The 24,371-nt window shown below is 38.8% G+C and overlaps 1 protein-coding gene across 1 annotated transcript in view; it reads left to right on the top strand.

The window, feature by feature from the left end:
• The first annotated feature begins 17,443 nt into the window (after nucleotides 1–17,443).
• LOC122060609 (transcription initiation factor TFIID subunit 2) overlaps nucleotides 17,444–24,371 on the top strand; it is a 47,741-nt gene continuing 40,813 nt past the window's right edge. Inside the window, 5 exon segments of the mRNA XM_042623740.1 lie at nucleotides 17,444–17,594; nucleotides 17,710–17,801; nucleotides 22,486–22,611; nucleotides 22,686–22,739; nucleotides 22,990–23,058. Coding sequence (XP_042479674.1) covers nucleotides 17,444–17,594; nucleotides 17,710–17,801; nucleotides 22,486–22,611; nucleotides 22,686–22,739; nucleotides 22,990–23,058 — 492 coding nt within the window.

Genomic DNA, 24,371 nt, shown 5'->3' with positions numbered 1-24,371 from the left:
TCTTGGAGTGTCGCCTTTGCTTCCTTTGATTTCTTCTTCTCGTTGTCTCCATGTTTGGCCGGTAGTAGTCAGTGTTAATGAAAAGTGGGGGCCATCCCCATAACCAATGATTGATGAACACAATGGAAACTCTCCTGTGAGAAGAGAGAAAAACGATTTTGAAAGCAAATTTAGATTTTCGGGGAGAAACAAAAGATCCTTGGACCACTGAAAAAGTAACGAAGATTTTAACACATAGTATCAGCAAGGGAATCTATGAATTCAGTGGCTGGATCGACATCATCATATTTGATGGTTCAAAATTTTAGACCAATATAATGTTTACAAGTGTCATTATGGTTTTTTTTTTTCTCGAAAAGTTTGACAAATTATTTTATGAGAGAAAAAACATTCTTTATAATGTTCCCACGCCCACACACTGGCAGCCTCCTATATTAAAATGCCCCTGTAGTGTGTGAGTGTGGAATGCTAGACGGATAGCATTCCTTCCATCGTAAGATTGTTTTTGATACATTTGAAACTTTGATGTAGTGTCATATTTTATTTTGATAATTTTAAAATCTTTATGTGACCTAATACTCTAGATCATGATTCCCTTACCTTACCTAGGCAAATCAGAAAAAATTTCTTCATTTTTTTAATGAAATTTCTTAGTTAGTTATATACTTGTATCATGTATGTATTTGCTCAATCTTGGCATTATTGATCATGATTATTTTCCTCATGGCCCGGAAATTATTATTGGGTTGATTAAAGCCCAAATTTCATGTTGGAAGGCTCCGACAAGTTGCATATAGCACACACAACCTGTACTCGTCGCCTTTCTTTTCCCAACATACTCTGTTGTCGTTGCAGAGTAAGTCGTCTAGTTGGCTATTGCCATCTGTTGTGTGTAGTCGGGTTCTCAGAGTACTCCGTAGTAAAGTACCTGAATTAATGCAACATTATGACCTTCCCCAAGACCCTGAAGTCGTAGAAGCCTCAAGCATTGGACACGCCTTTTCACACTTTTAATGAACCATTTAACCTAAATGTCAAATATTTGCCAATATTGGATAAGATACTAATGATATCAATTTATATTATCCCAATTCTCTTCAGCTCTCTTTGGTATGATTAATGTTTCTACTTATTTGACGTATTTCTATTTCTATAGATGTTTGGTATGATTTATAATTGTATTCGTATCCATCCTAACAACATTGGAAAATGTTTTCTAATCTTAACGGCTCCGACACGTTGCATAGAGCACACACAACCCGTACCCGTCGCCTTTCTTTTCCCGACATACTCTGTTGTCTTTGCAAAGTAAGTCATCTAGTTGGCTATTGCCATCTGTCATGCGTAGTTGGGTCGGGTTGTCTTTTCCCAAACACACTGTGATGTCCCTCAGGGTACTCTGCAGTAAAGTACTTGAATTAATGCAACATTATGACCTTCCCAAAGACCCTGCAGTGGCTGAAGACTCGTGCATTGGACACACCTTTTTAAAATTTTAATAAATCATTTAACCTAAATGTCAAATATTTGCCAATATTGGATGAGATACTAACGGTATCAATTTGTATTATCCTAATTCTCTTCAGCTCTCTTTGGTATGATTTATGTTTCTATGTATTTGACATATTTCTATTTCTATTTCTATAGATGTTTGGTATGATTTATATTTGTATTCGTATCCATCCTAACAAGATTGCCAAATGTTTTATGATCCTGACAATTTGCTTAATGTTGACAATATTGATTTATTATACTTTTAATGCAATATTATATAACCTTCCACCGACCCTATAGTGGCGGGACTCTCGAGCATTGGATACGTCCTTTTTACACTTAAATGCAACAAATAACCTAAATGCCAAGGTTTTCAATCTTGGTATTGAAGCTTAGATCAAATGCTGAGTCTTGATCTGACCAAATATTTGTCAATATTGGATAGGATACGAAAGGTATCAATTTGATTTGTGCTAACATGTCCCAATTCAATTAATTCTATCCCGACAATGTTGCCAAAATTTTTGTAATCCCGACAATTCGCTCAATCCTGGCATTATTAATTCATTACACTTTTAATGCAACATTATGACCTTTCCCTAGATCTTAATTGTAGTGGCGAGAGCCTCGTGCTTTTCAGTTCGCACTTTACATTTTTAATGCAATATAGAATCTAAATGCCAATATTTTTTTTTATCTTGGTTGAAGATTGTATCAAACAATGCCAAATTGCCCAATCGTGACGTGGTGACATATTCACAAATATTGGATAGGATACTAACGGTATGAATTTAATTTGTGTTAACATATCCCAATACGCCTAATCTGATCCCAACAATGTTGCAAGAATTTTTCTTATTGTCACATGTCCAAGAAAGTTCTTTTGTTATCACTTGTCAAATTTGCTTAATCGATACTAACAACATTGCATGAAGTTATCTTGTTGTCACATGTCCAAGAAAGTTTTCTTTTTGTCATGTGTCCAATTCGTTTAATCCAATCCCAACAACATTACATGAAGTTTTCTTATTACCACATGCCCAAATTGCTTAATATGATATCGACAATATAGATAGAAGTCTTCTTTTTGTGTCCAATTCGCTTAATTTGACTCTGACAATATTGTCAGAAGTTTCCCTCTTGTCACGTGTCCAATGCGCTTAATCCATTCCCGACAATAATGCCAGAGGTTTTCCTATGTCAAGTACCCAATTCACTTAATCTGAGCCCAACAACATTGTCCAAAGTTTTCTTGTTGTCACTGTGTCGAGAAAGTTTTCTTGTTGTCACTCTGCCGAGAAAGTTTTCTTATTGTCAATATCTCCAACAAAATTTTCTTATTGGATAGCTTCGACAAGCTACATAGAGCACACACAACCCATCATCCTTGGACATCTGCTTCTATCTTGCGCCAAGAAGAATGCCTTTCTACGTGTGCCAGAGTTTGATCCACTCAAAAGTGTGATCCAACTGTGGTATCATGGACCACAAGACATCTCCTTTCTTTTCCCTACATACTCTGCCGTCTTTGTAGAGTTAGTCATCTAGTCGGTTGTAGCTATCTATCGTCTGTAGTCAGGCTAGGCTATCTTCTCCTAAACATCCTGTGTAACGCCTCCAAATTCAGGTGAGATATGGATGAAGGCCCTCGCGGACCACCATTAAATAACGGCATACAAATGATCTATTAACTTTAAAACCTCAAAACATTAGTCAACTAATCATGGGCCCACCTTTACTATTCACCTTGCTATTCATAGGACCCAATGTGTTTCCGTTGCGCACTTTGATCAATTTCATCAAATATACATAAAATCTATCAAATTCAAATATACAAATCAAATATCCATAAATCAAATCATGTACATCATGTACCCTATGTACAAATACAATAAAATACGTTTAATCCTCTAAAAATACATTTCCTCAATTCTCCTCAATTGGCTTTTCATCTGTGCCAAGCCACACCTGATCTGTGAGACATGAAACTATAGTGGGGTGGGCTAAAGAAAATTAGCTAAGTAAAATGGAACATGGCATAATCACATTTAGTAAAATAATACATTATTTATACAATCATACTTTTCTTATACATGCATAAAAACATCTTTCATAACATGTTAAAATCTCTTATTCATATACCTCACTGGGTAGTTTATTGACCCGCCTCAACTCCTCTCCCTTATCTTGCTCTTAAGCTCAAAGGATCTTGGTAGTATCTTGACCTAGAGTCTCACCTCCACGTTTCTTGACGGACATGAAACTATGCTTAAAACCTCTTTCATGAATTGTGTTTTAAAACTACTTTTCATATATAAAAATATATACATACATACTAAAATAAAAATACATACATACATACTATAGAGAATCTCATGCATATTAGGTGAATCATGGCATAGTCCACTTACCTTGGGTACAACTACATGTACACAAACCTTCCCTAATCATTGCTTTCTCGTCCCACTTCCTGGTTCTCGGTCTTTCTTCCATCTCCTTCTCATAGTTCTCTCTAACTTTTGTATTTTTTTTTTCTTTTTGTTCCTTCTTTTCTTTCCTTTCTTTCTTATAGAGCTTTCTTTTTCTCCGTTTACATTTCAATTAATGCATAACTAGTGGCTTAAATTTCTATGTAACTGAATATTTTTTATTTAATTAAACCCTATCTTCATCCTCTCTCATTTTCTTTCTTACGTACTCTCTCTATCTCCTAAATTTTATCTTCCGTTAATCTATTATTATTATTATTATTACTACTACTATTGTTATTAATGTTATCATTATTATTATTATTATTATTATTTTTATGTAGTAGCATTTAATTTTTTTCTAAAACGTAGAGGGTCCTCCTTTTACTCAACCCTCTCTCTCTCTCTTCTCTCTCTTATAAACATACAATTTTATCATTTTATTTTATTTTTAAAATCCAACATTAATTTGAAGAGAAGTTGTATATGCACACTCTCCCTTGTCTTTATTTCGATCACAATTGCACACACATCACTCTCATCTTTCTCTTTTTTCTTTTATTTTGTCTTTTGTTTGTTTATCAATAAATAAGTGAAGTGAGGGAACATGTAGTTCCACCTCACCTTCCACCCTCTCTTGTTTAATTTCAAAATCAATGTGTGGGAAAGCCTACTCACGTAACCTCCCTCTTTTTTTTTTTTCATTTTTTTCTTTCCTCATTTTATCTCTTTTCCTCATAGGGTAATTACCATCTGATACAAATGGTATCAGAGTCAACCCCAACAGCGTGTGGGGTCATAGCGGGAATGCTGTACCGAAAGGGGGGAAGTGTAATGATTCAAGAATACGGCAAGTACCAGACCCGCCTGAGAGATCGATGAGGTGTCCCCACCAAGAATACGACAAGTACTAGGGGGCTTGGGAGATCGGTGAGGGTGTGTAAACTTTAGTCCCACATCGCCTAGAGAGAGATTACTGGGCTAGTTAATCATTAACATAGCACAACACGTTTTAAAGCCTTGAGGCCCATGGGCCAAAGAGGACATTATTGTGCAAGATTAATGAGGCCGGGGCGTTACACCCTGTGACCTCCCTCATATACTTCGCGGTAAAGTCTTCAAACTTAATGCAACATTATGACCTTCACCAAGACCTTAGAGTGGCAGAAGCCTCGTGCATTGGACACACATTTTTACATTTTCAATGAACCGTTACCTAAATGTCAAATTTTTTTGCCACTATTGGATAAGATACTAACAGTATCAATTTATATTATCCCAATTCTCTTAATAATCCTGACAACTTTGTCAAAAGTTTTGTGGTCTTTGATAATTCGCTCAATCTTAGCATTATTAATTTATTATACTTAAAAGCAAATATAGTAACCTTCTGCAGACCTTGTAGTGGCGGGAGTCCCGTGCATAGGATACATCCTTTTTAGACTTTTAATGCAACATATAACCTAAATGCCATGATTTTCAATCTTGATATTAAAGATTGGATCAAATATGAGTCCGGGCCTGACCAAATATTTGTCAAAATTGGATAGGATACAAAAGGTATTCATTTGATTTGTGCTAACATATCCCAATTCACTTAATTCTATCCCAACAATGTTGCCAAAAGTTTTTTATTCCTGACAATTCGCTCAATCCTATAATTATATATTAAATCATTACACTTATAATGCAACATTATGGCTTTCCCCAGATCTTGTAGTGGCGGGAGCCCTGTGCATTGGGTACGCACTTTACAATTTTAATGCAATGTAAAATCCAAATACCAAGATTTTTGGTATTTAATATTGGTATTGAATATTAGATCAAACAATACCAATCTGCCCAATCGTGATCTGACCACATATTTGCCAATATTGGATAGTATACTAATGGTATCAATTTATTTTGTGCTAACATATCCCAATTCGCCTAATCCAATCCCGACAACATTGCCAAAAGTTTTCTTGTTGTCACATGTCCAAGAAAGTTTTTATGTTGTCACGTGTCCAATTCGCTTAATCTGATCTGGACAACATAGCCATAAATTTTCTTGTTATCACATGTCCAGTTCGCTTAGTCTGATCCCGACAATATTGCATGAAGTGTTCTCGTTGTCGCGTGTCCAATCTAGCTTAATCCAATCTCAATAACATAACCAGAAGTTTTCTAGTTGTCACGTGTTCAAGAAAGTTTTTCTGTTGTCATGTGTCCAATTCGCTTAATCCGATCCCGACAACATTGCATGAAGTCTTCTTTTTGTCATGTGTCCAATTCGCTCAATTTGATTATGACAATATTGTCAGAAGTTTCTCTATTGTCACGTGTCCAATTCATTTAACCCGATCTCGACAATATTGCCAGAGGTTTTCCTATTGTCATGTGTCCAAGAAAGTTTTCCTGTTGTCACGTGTCCAATTCACTTAATCTGAGCCCAACAGCATTGTCCAAGGTTTTCTTGTTATCACTGTGCCGAGAATGTTTTCTTGTTGTTAGTATCTCCCAGAAAATTTTCCTGTTGGATAGCTTCGACAAGCTGCATAGATGTCGCACAACCCATCCTTCTTGGACATCTGCTTCTATCTTGAGCCAATAAGAATGCCTTTCTACGTGAGCCAAAGTTTGACTGACTCAAAAGTGTGATCCAACTCTGGCATCATGGACCACAAGACATCGCCTTTCTTTTCCCGACACACTTTATCGTCTTTGTCGAGTTAGTCATCTAGTCGGTTGTAGCCATCTATCGTCTGTAGTCGGGCTAGGCTATCTTCTCCTAAATGCCATGTGATGTCCCTTAGATACTTCGCAGTAAAATCCCCGAATTTAATGCAACATTATGACCTTCACCAAGACCTTAGAGTGGCAGAAGCCTCGTGCATTGAACACAACTTTTTACACTCTCAATGAATTGTTACCTAAATGTCAATTTTTTTTGCCACTATTGGATAAGATACTAACAGTATCAATATATATTATCCCAATTATCTTAATCAATCCTGAAAACATTGCCAAAAGTTTTATGGTCTCTGATAATTCGTTCAATCTTGGCATTATTAATTTATTGTACTTTTAAAGCAAATATAGTAATCTTTCATAGACTTGATAGTGGAGGGAGAGTCCCAGTGCATAGGAGTATAGGACTAGGGGTGTCAACGGTCCGGGTCGGTGCGGTTTCGGTCCGGTTCCACCGGTTTCGGTGTGAGTTTGGAAGTGACCGAAACCGACCCAATAAGGATTTATCGGTTTCGGTCCGGTGTCGGTTTCGGTGCGGTATGGGTTCGGGTTGGTACCGGTTTGGATTTATTAGGTTCATTTCGGTTTGGATCGGTTTTTTAAACCGGTATGAAGCCATTAGGAAACAACCAAATGATGAATTGTTGAACTTCGATTTCTTAAATCGATTTGTAACCGGGTTGGTTTTGATTTTTGGTCTAGTTTGAATTCGATTTTCCATACAAATGTATACAAAACTATTCAAATTTTAATTTTTTTAATGAATTTTGGAGTGTTTCGGTTTCTTACCGGTTTGGTTTCGGTTTCGGTCCGGGTTTTGAGCCGGTTTCGGTTTGGTTTCGGGTTCATTCGGTTTTTGGTGCGGTTCGGTTTGGTTTTGGGGTTACAATACTTGAAACCGAACCGAACCAATAAGGCTTCGGTTCGGTTCGGTCCGGGTTATCGGTTCGGTCCGGCCGGTTTTACCGGTTCGGTTTAGGAATTGACACCCCTAGTAGGAGGTAACCCAAAAAGATATACTTAGTACTTTGAGGTTTTAATTTTCCTGATGAATGATGATCCTTAGTATAGCAGGCCCACCCAAAAGTCTTTGGAGGAACCAGGAAGGATGTAGTCCCTTGTAGAACCTCAGCAAGAGTTTGATAGTTGAAAACTCGAGTTGGCACGTGATTGATTAGGTAGGCCGCACTATAATACTGAGATGGAACCTGTCTAGCAATCATCATGGATTGAGCAATATCCATCAAGTGCTTGTTCTTGCATTCAACCGCCCCATTTTGAGTAGGAATGTCAACACAACTTGTCTGATGAAGAATCCCATGATCAACTAGGTATTTTTGAAACTAACATTCCATGTACTCTTTTCCATTATCACTACGGAGAATTTTCACAGTTGCATTGAACTAAGTCCGAATCATTTTATAGAGCTGCTGAAAATAACTGAACACTTCATTTTTGTGCTGCATCATGTAAATCCAAGTGATTCTAGAGTGACACAATAAATGACACAAACCATCTTTTCCTAGAAATTGATGTTTGACGAGACAGACCCCACCAGAGTGAACCAAATGAAAAAGGAAGAGCTTGTTTTATTTAAAAGTAAATAACTAGAACGAGTTTGTTTAGCCAGAGTATATGCTTAACAAAAGAATTCGTCCCTAATATATGATTTAACTAGATGTGAGGATAAAAGAGAGAAGGTCCCAATTGGTGAGTGTCCCTGCCGATAGTGCCATTGATTCAATTCAGAATAAGCAAAGTGTTGCTGATGAGGAGTAGTTGATGTTGCAGCCGTAGGGAGACAACCATCATGAAGCAAATAAAGACCACCCTGCACCTTACCACATCCAATTGTCTTCCTAGTTACCATATCTTGAAATATGCAACGAGAAGGAAAACAGATTACTTTACAGTTTAAGTCTTTAGTAAGAGTACTAATGGATAGAAAATTAATAGTAAAATTAAGAATATGTAAAACTGAAGACAGAGGTATAGAAGAACACTGAATAAAACCCTTTCTGGAGACAGATGATAGGGGGCCATCTGCTACCTAACTTTATCTCTACCTGAGATGGGTGAACTGGTGAAATAAACTGGAGGAATCAGTCATGTGATCAGTGGCACCGGAGTCAATGATCCAGGGAATGGAGACGATTGATACACAAATGACTACTAAATAAAATACCCAAGTAAGCAAAATTGGAACTTGAGGGGACTAAATTGGCAGGAGTTAAGGGATTGGAAGCCTTGAGCATAATTCGGAAAGCCTGAAGTTCCTCCTGGGAGAGTCCTATATCAGTTGTGTGTGGAGTGTCCATAGTGTCAGCCTGATGGGCTTTAGTTTTGGACCGACCCCGAGCACGCTTTGCCTCAGAATCATTAGGTTTTCCATAGAGCTTCCAACAATTGGCCTTTTGGTATGGTACGGCTTGTGGCAGTGTTCACATTTTTAATGATCTCCTTGGTGGTATCACCAGTTCGATTTGCTTCCTTAGAGATGGTAGTGGATCCAGTCTGTAGGGCTGACTTTTCAGTAGTAGGAGTATGTAGCATAGAGTTACGATGATATTCTTTCGTATAAACCATGGCAAAGGACTATTCCAGAGTAGGGAAGGGAGATTTGCTACGTATTTGAACATGTATTTGATCATATTCGACATTCAAATCAGCCAAGAAATCATACACCCTAATTTTATCTTTCATGTTTGGTGTAAGTAGTACTGTCTTCAACATTTTTGGGATGACGATCTGCAAAGCGGTCTAGTTCATACCATAGAGTTCGAAGTTCGGCATAATATTTAGACACAGAGTTTTTGGCTGGTACTGGTATTTGACCTTCTTGCGAAGATCAAATACCTGAGCATCATTCCCTAGTTGCCCATAAATTTCTTTTACAGCAGCACAAACCTGAGAAGCAGTATCAAAGAACAAAAATCCTCGAGAAATAAATTTATGAATATAACCAATCAAGTAAGCCATTGTCAATGAGTTATTAGTGACCCATTTTATCCTGAGGAGGGTTTCTTCAATTTCCCTGTAATGTGTCCAGTGAGACCTCTACTAGCAATGCTAAGATATGTAGATTTGAGTCAGAAGAGGAAATTAGTTCCATCTAATTTCACAAAGTTAGTCCCAAAAGGCATGTAGTCATTGCGAATTTATTCATCAGACCTAGAGGCTACAATAGTTACTTCAGACATGATTGAACTAGTAAAAAATAACAATTAGAGAGAGAAATACCAGATCTTCAAAAGCAACCATTAGAAGGTGTCTATACTTGGATCGAATTGCCCCATAAGGGTAGTGAGACACTCCTCCAAATGATATTGGATATTGATGAAGAACTGTTGTGACAAGCAATTAAGGTTTTGGGAGAAAACTCTACTTATTGAAGAAGATGGGAGATTTCATACAATGACTTGGCAGATGGGGCCACAATTCAGGTCGATCTTCTAAAAAATTCAGCCAGTTCTGAGGAGAGAGTCCCAAAAATCAATTTAAGCAGGGTTTTGGAAGAAAACCCTGTTTTTGCACAGAATTGATTAGTGTAGATCTTCAATCTTGCAAGTGATAATGAGTCCTTCTAGGTAGCTATATTTGATCTTCAAGTGGTAGAGGTGTGTTCTTTAAAGAGGTAGAAACCACTCCCCCGGAAAGTAGAAGAATCAAAGTCGCAGAGTGTGAAGAACCCTAATTTTCTTGCAAGGGATTTTTGTGTTTTAGTTCATGAGGTAGAGTATAGGACAACCACTAGATTCAAAGGAATCACCTCATTAATGCTGCCCTATGATAGGTTAATGGGACAAAGGTAGGAGAAGATTGCGGCTAACAAAGGTGATGGAAGGGAAGGTGATGAAGGTCTGCGATTCTTGAAGGAAGAAGGGGCTGGAAATTGAAAACCTAGATCATAAATTAGCCTTGATACCATGTTAATAGGAAGAATGGGAGAATGCTTCTGTGTCTTTAACTGATCACACAAGTCCTCTCTTTATAATATAGAATCATGATAGAGTCAGGATAGGAGTACAAAACAGAAAGCCCCAATGTGTCCCTGCGGCACTTATTCTTATTCGAACAGAAAAAGTTGAGAATCAAAGATTTAGAGAATGATTTGACTTGTCAGTAATGACAGTCTTTCTTATTTATAAGAAGATTACAATAAATCAAATAAGGGAAGTAGGATAACTAAGCGTCCCTATCTATAAGATACGCTGACTAAGCTTTCCTATCCATAAGATTTACTACAGTAAATAGTAAATAATAAAACTTACCCAAGGTAAGAATAAAACTAACTATGGTCATCTCAACACTCTCTCTCAAGTTGGTGCAAATATATCATACATGCCCAACCTGGAGACGACAGGATGAAATGCCTTACAATGACCTGCCTTGGTAAACACATCAGCTAGCTGATTTGCAGTACTAACAAAGGGAATGTAGACAGTCCTTTGGTTAAGCTTCTCTTTGATGAAGTGTCTATCAATCTCAATATGCTTGGTCCTATCATGCTGAATAGGGTTGTGGGTGATGCCTTGTTATCACAATACAGATGCATAGGACCTTCAACATTAACTCGGAGATCGTTCAGTAGGCTCTTAAGCCAGACCAGCTCACAAATCCCTTGGGCCATTGCGTGATATTTGGCTTTAGCACTAGACCGAGATACCACGGATTGTTTTTTGCTACGCCAAGTAACAAGGTTCCCTCCAAGGGAAGTACAGTACCCAGAGTTAGATCACCGATCATCAATAGATCCAGCTTAGTTAGCATCAGTAAAGGCCTCAATCTTCAAGTGCCCCTGATTAGAATACAGCATACCCTTTTCAGGAGCGAATTTCAAATACCGTAGGATTTAGTACACAACATCTAGGTGAGGTGTTCTGGGATCATGAAGGAAATGGCTAACAATACCCACAACATAAGTAATATCGGGCTTGGTGTGGGACAGGTAGATTAGACAACCAACAAGTCTTTGGTACTGCTCTTTATCAACAGTCTCCCATTGCACTGCTCAGCTGATGATTGACCTCCATAGGGGGCTAGGGGCATCTGCAGGCTTGCACCCAAGCATACCTGTCTCACTAAGGAGATCCAAAACATACTTCCTTTGGGAAATGAAAATACCTCTGTTAGATCTAGCCACTTCAATCCCAAGGAAATACTGAAGGGTTCCTATGACCTTAGTCTCGAACTCTGCTGCTAGTAAGGCCTTAAGATTGGAGATCTCCTCATCATTGTTACCAGTAATCACAATATCGTCAACATAGACGATTAGAGCGGTGACCTGATTACCTTTCGCCTTTGTGAACAAGGTGTGATCAGCTTGACTCTGCCTATATCCAAAGCTTATCATAGCTTTCATGAACCGACCAAACCATGCCCTAGGAGATTGCTTGAGGGCATACAACAACTTCTTCAACTTGCAAACACATCCGACACTGGAATGAGTGGCAAAGCCAGGAGGAACATCCATATAAATTTCCTCTTCAAGATCTCCATTCAAAAATGCATTCTTGACATCCACTTGTTGAAGATTCCATCCCAGATTTGCAGCAACAGATAGCAATGCCCTGATAGAGTTCATCTTTGCAACTGGGGCAAAGGTTTCTTGGTAATCAATCCCATAGGTTTGGGTAAAGCCCTTAGCCACTAGGCGTGCCTTGTACCGCTCAACTGTTCCATCAGCCTTCTGCTTGACTGTAAACACCCACTTGCACCGAACTAATTTCTTTCCCTGAGGGGGAAGAACAAGTTCCTAGGTACCATTTTTGTCTCATGCTAACATTTTCTCAACCATTGTAGCTTTCCACTTTGGATCATTTATGGCTTCCTTCCAACCTTGTGGAATAGACACAGAAGACCACGAAGAAACAAAGGCCCTATAGGAGGGAAAAAAAGATGCATGGGAAACAAAATTGGAAATGGGATGCTTGGTACAAGAACGAACTCCTTTTCTAACAACGATAGGACGATTGTCCACCGTAGGAGCAGAAGGTATAATATTAAGTATGGGAGGCTCTGAAGAAGTAACAGGTATAATATCAAGTATGGGAGAAATATTACCTGATACTGATGGATCCGATGGAGGTGCTTCAGAAGGGTATGGCTGGTTACTTGTGGTGTCTTGCTCCTCGGTGTCTTGTTCATTGGACCTCCGAGTGTAAGTGATCACATCTCTTACAGGCTGATATGGTGGCTCCCCCTGAATGGGAGGCATACCTTGAATAGGAGATGTATCAATAATAAAAGGAGGCTCTTCCTCAAGACTCTTCCCCTGAAGAGGTGACGTGAAATACACCTCAGACTCATGAAAAGTGACATCTATAGTGACATACAAGCGGCGAGTGGGAGGATGATAACACTTATACCCCTTTTGAGAAGCCGGATTACCAAGGAAAACACACTTTAGAGCCCAAGGATCAAGCTTGGACCTTGAAGGAGAGGAATTATGGGCAAAACAGACACACCTAAATACCCGAGGAGGAAGACTAGAAACAATTGTAGGAGCAGGGAGAAAAAAAATTGGGGGTTTAAAGTCAAGTACACTAGAGGGCACTCGGTTAATAAGGTGGGCAGCATTAAGAATGGTGTCGCCCCAGAGATATTTAAGAACACCAATAGCAAACATTAGAGCCCGGGAAACATCAAGAAGATGACGATTCTTACGCTCTGGGATCCCATTTTGTTCAGGTGTCCTAACACAAGATGTTTGGGAGAAAACGCCCTGAGAATCAAGGTATTTCTGAAACTCCCCATCTATATACTCAGTGCCATTGTCACTTTGAAGGACTCGTACAGTGGCATCAAACTAGGTACTAAATATGGCATGGAAAGATTTAAGACAAGAGAAGGCATCAAACTTATTATGCAACAGGTATACCCATGTCAGATGAGTACAGTTATCAATAAAAGTAATAAACCAACGAAAGCCATTCCTATCAATTGTTCGAGAAGGACCCCACAAATCTGAATGAATAATAGAAAAAAGAATGTCACTTTTATTTTCAGTAGGAAAGTAAGAAGTGTGTGTATGTTTAGCAAACTCACATACATCACACTTAAGTTGTTCAAAACCACAATGTTTAACTAAAATAGGAAACATGCGACGTAAAATATGAAAAGAAGGATGTCCCAGACGACGGTGCCACTGGTGGAGTTGAGAGAGAGAGAGAGAGCTGTCAGAACGGAGAGTATGCGCTGCCACAGGAGGAGGCACAACCAGTGGAGAATCCAAGTAGTAGAGCCCATCATGGACCTGACCATATCCAATTGTTGCACCCGTCACCAGATCTTGAAAAAGGCAATGGGTAGAAAAAAAGTGAACAGAATAATTCAACTTCTTAGTTAAACGATAGATGGAATTAGCATATAATATTAGGACATGCAACACAGATGGAAGAGAAATTGTAGAGGTACAAGAAACAGAATCTTTACCAGAAATGGGGGATAATGAACCATCGGCCACATGTACCTTATCCGACCGGAACGAGGAATATAAGTATGGAAGAAATATTACCTGATACTGATGGATCCGATGGAGGTGCTTCAGAAGGTTATGGCTGGTTACTAGTGGTGTCTTGCTCTGATACCACTGTTACGGTCCTGGAAGAACTTAACCCCATAAATCGGGTTACAAGGTGAGGGGACCCAAGACCATATCAACCCACATCAATTCCCATAGGAAACCGATGTGGGATGAGCCCCCATAAGCTAATATGGGAATATAATATACCACCACGCTTCCCAACCCAACATCCACGGCGGCCCACTCCAGATCAGTTAGCCCTTTCTAGGTGGCTCTTAATCTGCTCCAGGGTTTTTTCCTGGCGGCAGGTAGCCCTTTCCTAGCGGTTCTCACTCTGGCACCAGGTCGCCCCTTCCGTGCTCGGGTTGGGCCGAGGATTGGCTGCTTTGATACCAAGTTGAGAATCAAAGATTTAGAGAATGATTTGACTTGTTAATAATGATCGAGTCTTTCTTATTTACAAGAAGATTACAATAAATCAAATAAGGGAAGTAGGATAACATTGACTAAGCGTCCCTGTCTACAAGATACGCTGACTAAGCTTCCCTATCCAAAAGATTTACTATAGTAAATAATAAAACTTACCCAAGGTAAGAATAAAACTAACTATGGTCATCTCAACAGAAAAGTATTGACTTTGTGATCCAAACTAAAATAGGAAACTAAACTAAAAAGGAAAGAACAAGTAAAAGGAAAGTATTGGAAATAGTTACTCCTAACTAAGGAAACAAAAACTTCCTAAATTACAAAGCTTGCTTGCCAAGACTAAACAACAACAACAACATTCAAAACCTTATCCCAACTTAACGGAGATTCCAAGCAAGGACGAGTGCGAGAATCAATGTAAAAGATTGATAGGTTATGGCTAATTATAATAAGTGCCAGCTGTCAACTTGATGCATCACTACAAATCAGCCACAAGCTTATAACGAAAGACTATAACAAGATACCGGCTATCTACCTGACATACCATATAGATTGGTCAAGCTAAATCGTCCTACATATATTATGTCCAGAACCAAAACAATCTATCACCTAACTTACTTTTATGAAAGGAGAAATGAGACAATGAATTCCAAGGCTAAAACAAAGAAATAAAAATAGAAACTAACACTATAGGAAACTAATCCTACCTAAACAAAACTACATGCTAGCTAAGAAATAAAGTAAATAGAAACTAATTTCTCAGATCCTAACGACTATTGGTAGCATCTCTTCCAAGCCATCTGTCAATATTGGACCCCAAGGTACTGTTCACACACCTGCATGAACAGTAACAGCAATTTGGATGGCTGAGTGGCCCTTGTTGCGGCTGGCTTGCTGCTGGTTCAAGTGGCCAGAATTGTAACTGGCTGGCCTGGTTTGATTGGGACCAACAGCCCCTTCTTTTACAAGCCTGATCTACATCATATTATGTGTCAGAAAAAGTGTACATGTGCAGTCTATGATTGTGTATTGAAGTATGGACTCTGTACATGTGCAGTCTATAATTGTGTATTGAGTTGCTATAATTACGTATTGTATATTGAAGTGTGGATCAGAGTCCTCATTAGTTGCACTGATCTACACACATGCATACACACACACTCTCTGTCTCTCTCCCACACACAGAGAGACACAGAGACAAAGAGAGGGAAAGAGAGATTGCCGCAAAACCAACTTCTGGGAAAAAATGTATCCTGGGTTTGTAATGTTGCCTGTTTCTGTGTCATGGAAATATAATTGAACTCCATATTTTTTATTCAACCTTTTCCCCTCTGTTATTAATAATTCTGAACTATGCCATACAGTCTTTGAAAGAAATGACTTTAGGGCCTTCTTGGGTTTTTTTTTCTGCTTTTTGAGGTTTCTGAGGAAAAATATGCAAACAGATGGTTTAAGTGCTTTTCAGAAAACCCAAATGGTTTTATTGTTGCTTTGGATTTTAGAATCCTTCTGAGAAACATAGAAATAACGAAGTGCCTCTTGGAAAACCCAGATGAGACCTCCTATGCTGTCTTGCTGAGATGGCATATAATAAGTTTGTGCACCTTGCGTCTTCAATGTTCCTTTTTATGTTTCGCATGAGATGCTTGTCAAATGCTTGTAAGCCCAGCAGTTTTTTTTTTTCATCATACAAATTCTTTTTTGGAGATGAAAAACAACCAAAACTGTTCCTCAAGAGGAAACAGATTGGAATCCTATCTCATATGCATACTTGCATAGTTGTCATGGCGTCTAGGAGACCTAAGGCGCTGGAGGGGGCCTAAACGCAAGGCGATACCAACAAGCGACCAAGGCAATTACCTTGGCTACTGGATGCCTATGAAAGTCTTGTGTCATTGTGTAGATAACAGATAGTTTGTGGTTCTAATGTTATTTTTGAACTTTGACTGTATCATGTTGTTATTTTATTACCTTAACTTGCCAGTTACAAGGTTTGAGATTTCGATAGGGTAGGTCATTTTGATCCTTGCCAAAATAAAAATATTTAATTGTAATGGTTAAAAATTTGGTAAAGTTTGCAGGACTGAAGGGAAATACATAGCATTTTGAAATGTAACTTTAAGAGTTGCTTATTTAAGCATAAAAATGATTTTATGAATGATTAGATGTTACAAACAAAAGAACACTCAAAATGGTAGCTCGGTTCTACACCCTATTTTGCGAGTTTTAGCATTCAAACATTGCTCAAATCTAACAAATGAACCAAGATGATAAGACTTAGGGACATCTCTTTCTTGAAGTTTCAACCCAAATTTCTCTATGCAATCTTGTCGTGGGAGCTTAGATGAATTTGCGAGAGATTTGATTCCTCATAGATTTGTAAGTTTTTGAACAAATTTGAAGCGTTCTAGCAATTTGACTCATTTTCCTAATTTTGTTTCATCTTGCCGATGTCACTCATTTTGACTCGTAATTTGGTATGTTTTATGAAGGAATGTGAAATTTTGATTATTTTGACCAAAATTTTGATAATTCCATTTCACTAAATTTGACGATATATTGTATTCTTTGTATTCCCCGTGATCTTGTTTTTAGGTCCATAAAAACAAAAATATTCATCAAAATTTTGAACATTGACCAGTTAAAAAAAAAAGGGCGTACCCAGTGCACAAGTCTCCTGCCATTGTGGGGTCTGGGGATGGTCATAATGTATGCAGCTTTACCCCACTTCCCGGAGAGTTCTGACTCAAACATTGAACAGTTAACTTATCTAAATTAGTTCTTGTTAATGTTTTACTTCATGGTGCATTCTTTACCCACTTGCTTGAGGGCTCTTGTAATATTGCTTTGCAATCTGTTGTAACAGACCATAGATACAAGGATAAAACTTGCTTTTGCCCTTGCTAGACAGTGGTTTGGGGTATACATCACTGCTGAAGCACCAAACGATGGTAAGTTTCTGGAATCTACTAATTTGAGTTTTATGGTTTAATTTTATGTATCGTTGAAGTCATATCTAATAAGAAAAATTGTTTGCTTCCTATACGACTGGTTGGTTGATTGCAGAATGGCTGTTGGATGGTCTTGCTGGCTTTCTCACTGATTCATTTATTAAGAGATTTCTTGGAAATAATGAGGCACGTTATCGCCGATACAAGGTTTGTATTCTTTGAGGGCATTGATATGAGCAGTAAAATGGTCCATTTTAAATAAGACAATGGTCAGTGATTATGTATAGTTGAGGGAAATGACTGATGCCAACGCAATCTGCACCACACATCAGTGCAGAGTATGGTGTTCATGATTTTTCATTGCCTTGTGAGCATGGTTCTATGTCGAAATTCCAAAACCTGGTCAAAATATGGGCCTCAACTCATGGCCAGATTTGAAGAAATTCAAAAATCAAGATTTAATCAAGAAATGGCAATTTTATATATTCAACCAAGAACCTCCATTGGGCCCCAAAATATAGTTGATCACCCCTCCTAGACAGTCCAGAAAAAAACCCAAGATCTTGGCCAGATCTGACCAGCACAAGGTCCTGCGATTTGGGGCTCAATTATAGCCCCAAAACTTAAAATTATGGTGTAATTCGTGTTTTGGAAAAACCAGAATTTCGAATCTAATCTGATCCCATCAGATGTTGAGGACTCTAGGTCATGCATTAGGTTAGAAACAGTAGACTCAGATAGGTTTAATCATGGCACATCAGATCTGGTCATGATCTCCATTAGAGATCACAACTAGGTCAAAACTAGGATGCAAACTAGGGCAGATTTGAATACCTACTTGTATGGCTGTAAAGATGTCAATAACTCTTGAGTTTCCAGCAGCAGTTCCTCCCTTGAAGTAGATCAAAGCAGCAGTAGATGAACCCCAAAAAAATCAAGGCACCAAGGTTGAAGAAGGCTGCGATTCCCCCTTTCCTCTCTTCTCTTTTTTCTCTCTTTCTCAGAGTCCCACGATTTACCCTCTCTCGCTCTTATTCTTTTCTTTTATTGATCCACAATACTTATCCTATTTCCTCTCTAGCTCCCATTCCTTCTGTAATTATTTTACTTGCCACCTAAGCAATCCAACTCCTCCCTTGTCTCTTAACTATTTTCTTAAAAAAAATAAAAACTCACTCACTTTTTCTAACCTCCCATGAGTTGGACTGCTTCCCTCTCCCATGATTTTGTTTAGTTAGTGCTATGGTGGGTCCCAACAGAGCGGCATAGCCTAGGACTAATTAAAAAGAAACTCTTAATTAAATCCGTATTTTCCTCTTTATAAATTATATGGTTTGAACCAAAACCTCCCCCTTTTACCAACCAAGGTCCTAATCACTAGGCTAGCCCCTTAGTCATTAATTTAAGCCACAAAACAAACATTTAAAGAGGCTTAAAAAAACAGTATGAAGGAAAAATATATACATACACTAAGGTACAAACATTGGGCCATTACAAAATGAAGCTCCCAAAATATCGTACTAAACCAACTAACCATAGTTAGACCCGGCTGATCTTGATATTTTCCTTTGAACGGGTTTGTAATGGTCCAAGGCAACGCTACTACAGCACGAGTTTGCCAAGTGGCAAAATGGTTCCTTGAAAATCCAGGACTATGGGAGAGTGCACAATAGTGGTTGGAGTAGTGTAGGTGTGCATAGACATACCAAGGGATGCATCATGCATGTCAATGCGTGGGAGAGAGTAAGGTTGAACTAAGTTTAGAAATTTTACACGTGGCCAATCCAGACCATGTGTCCTCTTTATCCAACAGACAGAATCGTTACATCATCTGCCCACGTGGTTCGACATGGTGGACCTTTTAGAGATCTCTTCCAAAAGGGGGCCGTGCTGTAAAGGCAATTTTATCCAGGATCGTTCCCGAAATTGTAAAGCTAGCGAGAGATCAATCGCATAAGGGGTGCAGTATTAAGAACAGAATTCTCTAACACTCATTATTTATTTTTTACATACGAAAGAAAGGTAAAAGGATATGTTGGCTTCTCACCAACCATAGAGAAAGGCCTCTCACCAATCTCCAGCGTTGGCATCCCACAATGGAGCAGCGCTGGATCCCAAAGAACCATTCATAGAACTCACATGCTCAATGCTAAATTATTTCTCAAATTGTTTCTTCTATTATAGCAGTAATTGTTTAAATAAAAGAGCCAAAGACTGAAAATAGCAGCTAATTAGAACCTTCCCTATGTGGACAGCAACTTGGACCAAAAAAAGAAACTAACAAAATAGAATAATGACAAGACATTTCCTGTGTGGCCTTGATTGCAATCTCTTAAAAATAAATAGCTTACTAAAGAAAGAACCCCAAGTTACTCAGAGACATGACTCCTAAAATCTAGGAATTTTCAATGCACACAAATCACGATCATATATTTAATTGGGCTCACACCTGTTGTTTTCAAGAGATGAGAGATCTTCACACGTAAGGCACAACTTGGACTTGGGATAAGTGCCCAGATTTATAAGAGATGGTAACCATAAGCACCTAATTTTCTTCCACAGGCCCCACCAGGCTGCAGAATCTGAGAGTTTATCACCTGAAATTTAGGAGATTTTCTTTATTGCAAGCTTTCCCTTTGAGCACCAAGACTGGGTCTCCAATCAGAAATTGAAACATAAGCCTCAGGAAAAGACCATATTTGCAGGTTTTATATTAGAGGTGCAAGCCTTCTTTCTCCTCCCTATGATCTGCTTCACAATTTTCCCTTAAAATAAAAAATTGTACTGGGGAAATATATTTTAGGGAAATTTACAGTGCCACCCCCTAGAGAATGCCACTATTTACAAAACACCCCCTACATTAATGACAATTAGAACTGGACCCATTATCGCCAGTCTCTGTTAAGTCCGGATATGAATAGACTATTTTACCCTTTTGCGTAACCCTTCGCCGTGTAGGACAGAGGACCATTCACCGTGTAGAACATAGAAGGCGTCATGCGGCTCCATCCTTGCGATTTTGGTGATCGTGCTCCATCCTTGTGAGTGCCCCACTCCGGTGATCGTGCTTCGTCCCTGCAAGTGACTCATTTCGATGATTGGAGACTCTCTGTTTCCTCTTTCATTTCCTGTTTTTGATTTTTAATATGGAGATGATGAAGAAGAAAAGAAGCCGCTGCCGCGACCCTCTACCTCTCAAGTTACCTACCTCCCTCTGCCATAGTTATTTGCCCTCTCTACCTTACTCAACTTGATTTCTCCACTTGTTTTACGTTGATCAATAGCCTCGAGAGTGGAGATTAGGCACACACTGAAATTTCAGCTCAAGCCATGGAAGAAGAGAAGGGAGTGGTGATTCAGAAGCTGATTGACCTCATTAATGAGATCTCTATAGTCCCCGACTACAGATGTGCCACCAAGAAGCAGTTTAGCAACTTAGCAAGGTTGAATTGAAAATGTATAGGTGTGCACTCACAAAGAGAATTGGGCGATCAAGAATTTGAGAGGAGCCGGATCCAAGGAAGAGAGCCGAAAGTTTCAAGCAGAAATGCCTCTGAGCCTCAGAGTTCCAGATGCCGTCCCTTCCATATGAATTATTATATGTAAATCCCAGTTGTTGCAGCAAACTACATCGTTTCCAATGGCAGGGAGACGGACTATAGAGATTTAGCAGCCGATATGGCTTGCTTTTCTCCCTCCATCTTATCTCCTACACCACCCCAGAGATCGGAGGATCCAACCTCGTTCCAAAACCCCATAGAAGAGTGGCTCTTCTATTCTCTCAGATCTCCCAGAACCCTACCCTAACTCAAAAGCCTTTATGCCACATCTACAAGATTGGCCTCATAGGCAATGATCTTATCCTGGGGCAGCTCCTCTCATGCTGCTTCCTCTCCAATTCCATGCACTACACGTCAAATCTTTGGTGCGATCCCTCGACCCAAGCTCTTCTTATACAATGCCATGATCAAAGGGTACTCCGAAACAGGACCCTGTCACGAAGCTCTTCGCTGCTATTCCATAATGTGGGCTCGCTTTGTCCCTTGTTATTCTTTCACATTTCCTGTTGTTCTAAAGTCAGCTTCTAGCCTAGCCAGGATGGATGCCGGGGATAGATGGGGTTGATTTCCATTCACCTTTTTCGGATCCCATATCTTCACCTCAGGCTAAGATTCCGCAGCTTTGTGGAAGAAGGAGCACTCCTTGCGCTCGTTGTCGGTTTTTGGTCGGGATTTGTGGTTGGGGTGACAAATCACAAGGTTTCATTGCCTGGTTGCCTTCTATGATTTGGGGAAGAAGACAATGGAATGTGAGCGGGTATGTGTTTTAGGAAAAAGGGTATACTTGGTAGTTTGCTTATTATGAGGGTATTTTGGTATTTAAAAAAAAAAAACCAGCTGATATCAGCACTCAAGGTATATTCCCTAATAGAGACTGATGGTAAGGGGTCCGGTTCTAATTGTTAGTAATGTAGGGGGTGTTTTGTTAATAGTGGCATTCTCTAAGGGGTGGTGCTATAAATTTCCCTAAAATTTACCATATGTTTCCTGGTTTGCCTCATCATTTACCACCGCTAAGAATCTTCCGAGGCATTCCTCTCATTCATCTCACATTGTATGCCATGAAAATTAAAATTGGATTTCTTGATTTTCTTAGTAGTTAGTACCTTCTCCGAATTTGGTTGCACACACTTGGGCACCCTATTTTTCTCCATTGACCTTAGCTACAAATTCTTCCAATGCCAAGTTTTTATCCGAGTGTCAAAGCTGAAAAATTTGTCTTAGTCTTTATTTGATCCTTTAACAAGTCTAGAATTGGCCTATTTGACTACTCTAATATTTAATTGCAAAGTAAGCACTTATTTGTGTTTATCTCTTTTTACCAAGTTCAGGCCAACTGTGCTGTTTGCAAGGCAGATGTCAATGGTGCAACCGCTTTGAGCTCTTCTGCTTCTTCAACAAGCTTGTATGGGACTCAATCCATGGGTTTATATGGCAAGATTCGATCGTGGAAGTCTGTAAGTTAATTTTGCTTCTTTTCGGGTTCCCTATATATCCTTCATGTTCTTGTTTTACATGTCTCTATTGACAGGTGGCGGTTCTTCAAATGTTGGAAAAGCAGATGGGGCCTGAATCTTTTCGTAAGGTGAGTGCTCTATAGTCAGTTTATTCTGGCTTATTTCTGTTTTTTAGTGATTAATCTGTATTTTCCCCCCTTTTGATAACTATCTTTGGTGGAAGATATTATTTTCTTTACCCAAAAAAAAAAAATATTATTTCTCAATTTTTGTTGCTGACATGGTTTCTTGGGTCACATGCATAGATTTAGGGTTTTTTTGAATTTCTACTCGCTGAATGACATCCTGTTTTGGGTTTTGTTTCCATCAAATATTCAGATTTTGCAGATGATAATTCTTCGGGCTCAACATACAACTCGTCCCTTGAGAACTCTTAGTACAAAGGAGGTAATTGCAGCCTATCAGAGTTAGATTTTTATGATCATATACATTGCTCTTTCACATTCTGTATTTTATTCTCATCAATTAGGTATGATTTTCGTTACCTCAATATGTATTTGCTTATCTCCAATTTACTGTTACTAGTACTTATTTGTCCTGACAGTGCCCTTATTTTCGAAAAACAGCTTTGAATCCTTCAATTTCTTGGTGTTCTTGTGTGCTTTTAATGTATCTTGTTGAAGTCTTTTGTCTACTCATTTAGAAGCATTGTCTTAGGTTGGAGGTTCTTCCACCTTTTGTTTATTGGCAATATAAACAATTGAATACAGTTTTTGTCATATTTTATTACTAGATTATATTTATTTTCATATTATATATTGCTGTTCATAGAAAGGGAGTTGGCTACTTGTTTGTTTCCTTTTTCACCCCTCAACTTGAGGAAAATTTCAAACATACTCGATCAACATGTAATCTTTCTTTTGGATCATGGAGCACTATATTCCCAAACTGTTATTATTTTTTACCCATTATAATTACAAAAGGACACTGCCATTTCTATGTTCCCTGCTTCTTTGTTTCCCTTTCAATCCTAAAATTGAAGAAAAATTTCAAGGGTACTCTAAAACCTTATTGTAATTCTTCTCGATCAACAGGGTGTTCATTCCTCTTGTATTGCCTCTTCTAGGATTAGTCATATTATTTTGTCTTGGGGGCTTCACCCCTCTTTGATTAGGACCCTTCTTTTCTTCTCTTTTGGTTATGAATTCCTTATTCCCCCCGCCCCCCCCCCCCCCAACCCAAAAAAAAAAAAAAAATTGGTTCAACATCATTTTATGTTCCAATTTCCCAGTCCTCTCTCTCTTTGTGGGATATCTTTCTCAATTCTATCCACTACCCCGTACTAATAAAAAGAGATTTTTCCATTTAAAGCTCCTACTTAGACATAGAGGGTCTGCCATTTCCAAGCTCCTACTTGCCTTTTCCCTTTTCTACCTTTATCCTAAAATTTTACAGATGCTCCTAATACATCCTCTTAAGCTTCCTTGAAGACCTGTGTAACACTATTTTTTTTTTTTTTTTTTGATGAATAAATAATTCATTGCCAAGAGGAAGACAATATAAAAGGGAAAAAAAGGGGGCGGGGCAACTGGAGCAAAGCCAAAAGAACCAAGAGGCTAGGTCCCAAACAACCTAACCAAGGGAAACATCAATTGGGGGGGATGGTATCCGTAGGGAGGCCCCAGGAGACAACAATGAGCCTGTTCCTTGGGGTGTCATGGACTGGTCTGCAACGTAAAGATCTGAGTCTAGACGTAACA

This window comes from Macadamia integrifolia, chromosome 14 (assembly GCF_013358625.1).
Source record: "Macadamia integrifolia cultivar HAES 741 chromosome 14, SCU_Mint_v3, whole genome shotgun sequence".
In the NCBI taxonomy this organism is placed as follows: domain Eukaryota; kingdom Viridiplantae; phylum Streptophyta; class Magnoliopsida; order Proteales; family Proteaceae; genus Macadamia; species Macadamia integrifolia.
Note: the sequence above shows the minus strand (reverse complement) of the source record. Positions and strands in the feature narration are given on the sequence as shown.